At 41.9% G+C, this 9,343-nt stretch overlaps 2 protein-coding genes across 2 annotated transcripts; one reads left to right on the top strand and one right to left on the bottom strand.

Annotated features, from left to right (window-relative positions):
- Positions 1 to 1,037: 1,037 nt before the first annotated feature.
- clec14a (C-type lectin domain containing 14A) lies at positions 1,038 to 3,852 on the top strand. The gene has a single exon (XM_079442993.1). The coding sequence runs from the start codon at positions 1,063 to 1,065 to the stop codon at positions 2,197 to 2,199; it is 1,137 nt and encodes a 378-aa protein (XP_079299119.1). The 5' UTR covers positions 1,038 to 1,062; the 3' UTR covers positions 2,200 to 3,852.
- Positions 3,853 to 4,166: 314 nt separating this feature from the next.
- Positions 4,167 to 5,304, bottom strand: sstr1a (somatostatin receptor 1a; the record flags this gene model as incomplete). Its single annotated transcript, XM_079442992.1, has 1 exon — positions 4,167 to 5,304. The coding sequence occupies exon 1, from the start codon at positions 5,268 to 5,270 to the stop codon at positions 4,167 to 4,169; it is 1,104 nt and encodes a 367-aa protein (XP_079299118.1). The 5' UTR covers positions 5,271 to 5,304.
- Between the last annotated feature and the right edge of the window lie 4,039 nt (positions 5,305 to 9,343).

Genomic DNA, 9,343 nt, shown 5'->3' with positions numbered 1-9,343 from the left:
TCTAAAATATTGCTGAGGTGTTTTTTAGTGCATTTAAGGACATTGCTATGTTGTTAGGGCGTTGCTAGGGTGTTTTTAGGGGTGGCTGGTGGGTGGAGTGACCAGAAAAATTGTTCCCTTAGAAAAGCAATACCTCTCTTTAAAGGCTGGTTTGATTGTAAAATTGTTGGCTAACAATCACAAAACAGCAGAGCTCTCCCAAAACACCTGTATCACCATAATTTCAACTTCTTGTTCTTTGTTCTTTCTTGGCATCCTGGTAACTCCTTTTCCTCTTACTCATAATTCCATTTCCTGTCCTTATTCTCCACCCCCCTGACCCTCCAGACTGTAGAACATAAAATCAAGTGCCCCCTTCAACCTCACTTCCTTCCATTCATTGACATTTCCTCCAGGAAGCATCTGCTGGTCCGTCATGAAGCGGCCTGTTAGAAGGACATAATAATACTCTGTTAGTCATGGGACATTCAACACCGCATTAGTCCCACGTGAGCCCTTGAAAACACATACTGAGGTCAATCAACACGCATTCGAATCTGACAGTGTATAGGACTACTATAAAGCGCATTCCCAAATGCAATGAGCAATGCTTCCGGGAATTTTTTTCCCAGAGTTTGTTTTGTCGAAGAATCCTGTTACAGACACAATGAGCAAGTAAAATAAATAGAAAAAGTCCTTGTCCAGTGTTACACATATCTTTATGAGGGAAAGCTAGAATAGGCAGTTATGATGTTTCCAAGGTATTGAAATCTAAAATCTTCAAGGAGGTAATGGGTGTTGTTGTAACGGATCCTGTGCCAAGGAACATAGGTTTTTCCCATTGGTTTGAGCTCATCTATGACTCTGCTGTGGGAGTTTGTGTATTATGCAAGCTTTTGTTTCACCAACAACCGATATTGTTCATAGTTGCGATTGTTTTGATTCAGCAGCACCACCACCCAAGAGGAAGTGAACGGCTGTATCAAGGCTGAACAGACTTCCTGTGCTTGTTATCTTGGAAGGACCTTACAGGGGCAGCTAAGAAAGCAGACAGTTTCATTTAGTTCCAGTCAGCGTGCAAACATGCAGCTCTGGACGGGATTATATCTTATGAGCTTCCTCAACATGGCACGTTGTTTGCTCGAATCGTCCTACACTGTTCATTTAAACAAACTCTCATTCGAAAATGCTCAGAATTACTGCAAACCTGGCAGTTTCCTGACCAACATTCCAAATGAGAAGGAAATGGACAAGATTCTGAAAACAATTTGGGATTTGAATAGCAAAACCACCACGTCATTTTGGATTGGACTAAAGAGGGATAAAGGCATTTGTCTTGAACAGCATTTGCCTCTTAAAGGATTCTTCTGGACGGTGGACAACAGCACTCATTCTGATGTTAAAACCTGGAAAACCAAACCTCAGGATACTTGCACAAATCTTCGCTGTGGGCTGCTTTCAGTGGAATACAGTGACTCTGGTGCAAAAAGCAATGGGTTTGAGGATACCACCTGCAAAAATGAACATCCTTTCATTTGCAAACGAAACATCAAGCTGGCATGTCCTCGTCCAGAAATACTCAGCACACATGACATGATTGAGGCATTAAATGATCCGTACACACGTCAGATTGTTTGCCATTCTGGTGCCAGGTTCAATCTGACATGCTCCAAAGATCTGGTTTGGACTCTGGTGGGTGGCAAAAACTTGAATATATCGCAACTCTGCCAGGAGTGCCAAAAAGGCTACAGGAGGGATGCATCTGGAAACTGTGTAGATGTAAACGAATGTGAAGAATCCAAACCATGCAAGCAAGGATGCCTGAACACAGAAGGCTCTTACAAATGTCAGTGTTCGTACAATGACGATGGCATTTGTAATGGATCGTCAAAGCCGCCCACCACCAATCTGAAAAACGATGAATATTCAAGCATAAACAGGGGCAAACATGTGCCAACTCAACCAACGTCTCTGCCTGATGATGACAGAATGAATGAGACAGTTGTGCATACTGACAAGAGCGCTGGAGACATTTCAAATATCGTAATACCTGCAATTATAGCTCTGTTGATTTTCATAGTGCTGCTGGTGATCGTGGCGGCCATCGTGAAAGGATGCCTGAGGAGGAGATCCATAAAACTGTCCCAGAGGAAGGCGGAGGCTGTGGCTCTGAATGGATATAGCTCCATGGAGAAGGTGAATGAAAAAGAGGAAACCTAAGTGGGAGAGACTGTGCAAATGTAAAAGATAATTCAATGTGACACATGTAGACTACAGAGGGTGCTTACTGCAATATATTCCTCTCTCAGAACATGTGGGTGTGAGGTCTGGAGTCACAAGAGTGCTGTGTAATTACTGCCTGTGAATTTCATTTGCCATGACAGTTGAAATCAGGGTCTTTATTCTGATGTGGATTTGGAAATCCTATCTAGGTCACATCGACGGTAATTAGATTTATGAGAAGCGTACTCTGTATTTATTTACTCTTTCATAGCTGATATTTAATTGCACCTAAGCGGAGATGCAAGAGCTGTAGAAGATATTGTGTTAACATTGCAATTGGATGTGTTTTCTAATTATATTACACAACATGAAAGTTTCATACGTGTATTTTTAACTGAAGAGTTATATAAATAAAGACGGATGTTTCAGCTGCTGTACGTGGCGGTCGTTTCTTTGAGTACCATACGTTAATAACCTGACAAATATCGCTGAAATAGATGTCCGTGGCGTGACGTGAGATCATACTTAAGGAGAATCTGACCACTGACGCGTGGCTCCGGTGTGAGTTTAGTCAGGTTAGTTATTATTGTGCAGTTCAGTAAATCGCTCACAGCAGCTTTACTCGCGCTCTGATTTTTGTGTTTACAGGATTCAGGCCAATACGGCAGTCGACTTGAACAACTGATAAGCAATGTGGTTTCAGTATCACGCAGATACATGGGCGTCGGAATTATTGTATCTGAGTGGGACAGGACCCACCTACGTTTTAAGACCAATGCTATTGGACCCATCCACTTTTACAAAAAAATATTAAGTGCACCTTTAATAAAGAAAATAGAGTAATTATGATTTAAGCATACATTTCACCATTTGTCTAAAATGGGATCATGTCATAGTCTGTAAGGTTTGTTTGTTTCACAATTAAAAAGTACACATACATAAATTATTAACATGAATTAATAAATCAACGCATTGACTTACACTAAGGATAGCCATAAAACAGCTTTGTATTAGACATATTCCCTGCAGCTGCATAAACAAGTAGCTACAGCAGTCAATGGAAACGTTTCTCGCAGGCTTCAGGTCAGATTTGATATCTCACCTTCACTATTAGGATTAGGTTTACAATCAAACACATAACATTTAGGTTTAGTGAACTTTCAGAACCGTCTTTATAATTATTACAATGCTTTCACTGGAAATATAGCCTAATTGAAATTCAACCTGTGCCAATGCATGTAAAAAAAAAGTGCAGACTCGAACATTTGCTCATTTTTTTGTCTTGTTGTTTTTTTGTCTTGTTGTTTTTTTGTTTTGTTTGTTTTTTAAAGAAATGTAACATTAAATGTAAAAACAAAAAAACGTCACTAACATCGACAAAATCGGGCAACTCAAAACTTCAATGACTGCAGTGATGTCACATTTGCATACTGCATTGCTGATTGGTCTTCTTTTTTGCATATGTTTGCAAACTTAATATAATGACAGTGCTAGGCGGTTCTTATTTCATTTCTGTGCACAGAACCAAACCATAAAATGCCAAAACTGTAACTCTGTTTTGTTCCTGCTTTGCAAGCTTCATTCGAAAAATACAAATCTAGTTTTACCACATAATACACTGAGAGTGAATGATATCCCCAGGTTTTATTCCATTTCAAAATAAACAACTAAATATTTGGCTGTGGATATTTTTTATCTAAACGTCACACATTTTTTTCCCATATCGACACACTTTATAATAACTTTCATTAATAAGCCATTCAAAGCATTATATAAATGTGCATAAAAGTTCATGCACATTCATATAGGCAAAAATGCACATTAACTTTTGATTTAGCATTATATAATCCAATAATAGCATTAACGAACGTTATTATGAAGTTTTACCAATACATTTAAACACAAAACACACACTGCAATTACAACAGATAACAAAACAAGTCTTTATGCTGTAATACCGAGTCCTACAGCGTTGTAGTTCTGGATGTGCAGGTGCCATTCCTGTACGTGCTGCCCGATTCCAGATTGTCCGGCTGAAAGTCATCCACACTGTATCCTCGACTCTTCAGAGCCGTGGCATAGTAATCTATGGGCTCCTCCGTGGCGTTATCCCACCAGCGGAGGCATAAAAACCTCTGGAAGGAGCGTCTGAAGTTGTCCGACAGGAATCCGTACAGGATGGGGTTGGCACAGCTGTTGGCATATCCCAAAATCACAGCCAGCTGACTGAGGGTGGCATTGTGCTGCTGGACGAACACGCTGACCAGCTGCACGATGTGAAAAGGCATCCAGCAGATCACAAACACCGTCACCACCATCATCACCATCAGCGTGATCTTCCTCTCGGACTTTTTGCGCTGCTGCCAGCCCGCTTTCAATGCGACCACCCGCATCTTCACTATGATGAGGATGTAGCACATGCAGATGGCAATGACAGGGAAGAGAAAGCCCATCAGAAAGGCGTAGATCACAAATACAGCCATCCACTGACGCACGGGCTCAGGCATCTGCATGTTGCAAGCCACCGATCCGTCAGAGTTGGGTGCAGTGGTGGAGAAGATGATGATGGGTAGGATGACCAGGATGGAGAACATCCAGACCCCCAAGTTGACCATTTTGGCGATGGTTGGTCTCCGGTACCGGGCTGCTTTGATGGGATGCACCACGGAGATGTAGCGATCGATACTCAACACAGTCAGACAATAGATGCTGGTGAACATGTTAATGGCATCAACACTTAAAACCAATCGACACAGGAGAGACCCAAAGGGCCAGTGGTGAAGTAAAGAAGAGGTGACTAGGAAAGGCACACTCAACATGAGTAACTCATCCGCGATCGCCAAGTTCAAAATGTAGATGTTCGTCGCAGTTTTCATCTTTGCATACCTGAAGATCACATAAATCACCATCGAGTTCCCACAGAGTCCCACCAGACACACTACGGAATAGATAAAGGAGATGAAGATCGCGCTGCTGCCGTGAGAATCCCCGTTATGCGTCTCGTTGCTGGAGAAGTTTAACAGATAGAAACCATCCTCCAGGTTCTTGAAGGTGTCGTTGGGCAGCATTCCGACACTGTTTCGAGCCTTTCTGTGGATTTCAAGTGTATAAATACACGCTCAGAAAATGCGCGCATCGATGCTGCGAGACTCCGGAAGGCGCATCCCGACGCTGCGGCGGTTTCAGCACCATGGACAGTTACTCCACATCCACATGCATTACATTCACAGACGTCACACGTGCAACGTGACGCCATCGGCTCCTAATGGATTTGTGACCGTGTCTGAGAAACAAAAATAGTTTCTCGACGACACCTAGACCTTCTTTCCAATGTCAGTATTAACTCAATATCATAAAAACAGACATTTTCAATATCAAACAAAGCAACTCGTACAATGTTTGGCCTTTCTTGTTGCCTCCGGTAACTTATAACAACACTCAGCTTGATTTGCTTTTACTCCGTTTTCTTGCTTTGGGTTTTTGGATCTTCAAATGCGGAAAAAAGAGGAGAAAATAAAATCTTTGCGTCTCTGGGGGAGATTTAATTACGGTCATGTCCTCGACGTTGTCACAGGACTACTCTAGAAATAATTGCGTTTATGAATATATTTATTAGAAACCCAACCCATGCCTTTGCAATGAGTTGCAAGCAGTCACACAGACTAGATGCTCTTTTTAGGGATAAAACAAGTAGGCTTAGTTTTCACACTCAGGTGAGTTTAAAATGCATAGCTTTTCTTCATGCCCTTTCCCTCTAAAACTGAATAAAACATGTTCATCCTACGAGAAAGAAAGGGCTTTTACAGAAGGTCCACGGAACAATTGAAAAGCTCAGTATTTTGAATCTGGAGTTATTCAGTTGAACCCTGATATGGGCATCTTTTACGACTGTTGCCATAGTCTTTATATAGTTTTCATATACTGCACAATGCCTTATAATAACAACAAAGCACCCGTGAGTGTGAAGAGAAAACTTATCTGCGTTTATTTCTGGCACCACCTAGTGATGGACGCAAAGCTAAAGAAAATAATCCAGCTTCAGTTAAAACTGAAACTGTTTGAGGGACTATATAGTTTAGGCAAAAATACCAGGTTTCTGATTCCCTACATTTAGAAGCATCTCTAAATATGTGTAAATACAATAAACAAATAAATAGATGAACAATTACACTTAAATAAATGCACATGTAAATAGAGCCTGTTGCATCTAGTTAAGCTTTAACTGGAGAAAAGCAATATGCTAAATTAGCAGATGCTTTTATCTAAAGTGACAACACAAACTATTTTTCATCCATATGATTTGTAAGAAAACATATAATATTATGTCAGAGACGACGTGAGTTTGGTGGATGTCACTTGAAAATGTTTGAAAGAAAAATTAAGTCTCAGACTAAGGACATTTTCGGCGGAAAAAACTAATGACAGTTTGAAGAATTTCAGTGTGTTGTAACATGCCCACAATATTCTATTCATTTAATAAGACAGCTGGTAAGAACCATTTCACACCTGAAATAATTTTACCCTCTTCACTCCCAAACTCATACACTCATACACCTAACCCACACTTTGAAAATAGGATATAAGAATAGCAAAAACCTGAAACACTTTTGTCAGAATTTGAGTGATACCTAATTTTTTCTCACAGATGGAGACTCGTGTTGTCCTTGAAATGTAATGAGCCCAGTCAGAGCACAACATGTGAGGAGCAGATGGCTGTCTTCACACTCTTCTCTCTGAGACTCTCTCTCTCTCTCTCTGAACTGGAGAAAAGCCAGATCATTCAGCAGGTGTTTCTCTCTTTCCATAGTTAAGAGTCTTTGCCCAGTGTCATATGAAGTGACCTGACTTCTTTAGGGCAAATATGATATCAGACATCAGGTAGGTAGATACAGCTGTCCAGGTCTGGCTGTTAGGCTGCTTATTAAAAAGACATTCATTAATTAGATAAATTAAAATTGTTTTTACAATGAAAACAGTTGGTAATTACAAAAATAATTATATCTAATGAACAAATATCAAATATCTCATTGTGCTTAAAATCTGATCTAAACCCTAAGTATTAAACTTTTGCTATTCTGATATATAATTGCTAAATGTACAAACTGCACTCAGACATCTCTCTCTATTGATGATCATTCAAAATTGTAATGTTTCACCAGTGAACAAATCTGCCTGTCCATGAAGTGAAGGTAGCGGCATCCAGGTTGTTTACTTCTGAGCTGCATGAATCAGCCTACCATCTACTATTGAGATGAATGAGAAACTGCAGGAACTTTAGACCTCCTTGGCTGACAGAAAAGAAAAAGCAAAGCAGCTCTTATGCAGTCTATACTTTTTTCAGTAAGGCCACATGATCAAAAAGTGACCCCAAAACAAGTGTTACCAAAGATTTCTATTCATCAAAGAATCCTAAAAAATATCACAATTTTTCACAAAAACATTGATAAGAAATATTTCTTGAGCAGGAAATCAGCATATTAGAAAGGTTTCTAAAGGATCGTGTGACACTGAAGACAGGAGTAATGATGCTGAAAATTTTTGCAACAGGAATAAATTTAATTTTAAAATATATTAAAATAGAAAATAGTTTTTTAAAATAGTAATACAATTTCACAATATTTTTGTTGTTACTGTACTTTGTATGTAATGAATACAGCCTTGGTATGCAAAATAAACTTAGAAACCCTAAAAAATCTTAGGCAACAAACCATGTTTTAATAAGTTATGCATGGCTGTTACATGTATGATCTGTTTTAGTTTAGTTTCTATGTCTCTGTCTTCCTGCCTCGTTTGTTTACATGGCTTTTGATTAATTAGCTGCACAACTGTTTTCTGTTCCTCCCTGATTACGTTTAGTATTTAAATGTTCCTTATGTTCCTTTGTCTGCTATCGTTTTGGATTTATGTTTGATTGTGCCCATCTCAGTCTGTGGATTATTAAAAGACCTCTTTGATTTTACTCCATCGTGCACTTTGTTTTGACACACCTGACACGTAACAGTATAGCAGACCCTCAAAGTTGAGTATATTTAGTGGCGTTTTTCTTTTATTTGTTTTTGTTTCTTTCATCCCTCTCCCACTATGGACCTGCCCACAGTCCAGCTGCTTTGCCTGGAGCAGCAGGATTGTCCGCTGGAAGGCCACACCAGGGACTTTATCGATCTGGCGTGCCGTACTCACTTCCCGGACCGCTCGCTCTGTGTTTTCTGTCTCAGCTGCCTCAGGAAAGCCCCTCAGCTCACCCTCAGCACGCCATGTCCGGTGGGTCGGTTGCGCTTCGGGACTTCCTATCACCAGCTCCCTCGGGGTTGGAGGATCCCCAGTCTCTGCCTCCAGCCTTCGAGACCTGGAGTCCACCTCGGCCCTCCGACCAATCGGCTCCACCTTGGCTCCTGGCTCCCTTGTCTCCACCGTAGCCCGTCATTTCACCAGCTCCACTGGGCTCCCTCATTCCTCTGGCTCCGCCTTGGTCAGTCGTCGACCATCCGCCGCCTCGGGACTCCACTCCTCTGGCTTCACCTCGTCACTCCATCCCTCTGACTCTGTCAGGCTCCTCCTTCCCTCCGGCTCCGCTGCGGCATTCCGGATCTCCACCTCATTCACCTGAGCCGCTGGCTCCGCCTAGGCCCTCTGGATCCTCAGTGTCACCCAGGCTCTGCGGCTGCTCTGCTCCAACCTGGGCTCCTACTCCACCGGCGTCATCTCTGTCAGTCGGCCCCCTGGTGTCGGCGGTCCAATCTCCACCATGGCTCCTCCCGCCGTCGACTCCTCCCGCCGTCGACTCCACCATAGGCCGCCATCCTGGCTGGCCTCTGGATTGCCATCTGGCTCCTCCTGCTCCGGGCTCCTTCCACCCTCCACTCCACCATGGACTTATTTTTCTGGACTTTTTCTGCCCCTTTCTTTTTGCCTGCCCCTCATCTGCTCCACACCCGCATCCTGAACCCCCACCCTCCCTCCTCTGTTGGACTTTCGTTCGGGGAGGGGGGCGATATGTTACATGTATGATCTGTTTTAGTTTAGTTTCTATGTCTCAGTCTTCCTGCCTCATTTGTTTCCATGGTGTTTGATTAATTAGCTGCACAACTGTTTTCTGTTCCTCCCTGATTACGTTTAGTATTTAAAGCCTGTGTTCTCCCAT

Source organism: Barbus barbus, assembly GCF_936440315.1.
Source record: "Barbus barbus genome assembly, chromosome: 20".
In the NCBI taxonomy this organism is placed as follows: domain Eukaryota; kingdom Metazoa; phylum Chordata; class Actinopteri; order Cypriniformes; family Cyprinidae; genus Barbus; species Barbus barbus.
The sequence above is the reverse complement of the archived record's forward strand: the minus strand, read 5'-3'. Positions and strand labels throughout refer to the sequence as shown.

Excerpts from the sequence above, each read along its gene's own strand:
- clec14a (XM_079442993.1), top strand. The coding sequence starts at position 1,063 with ATGCAGCTCTGGACGGGATTATATCTTATGAGCTTCCTCAACATGGCA.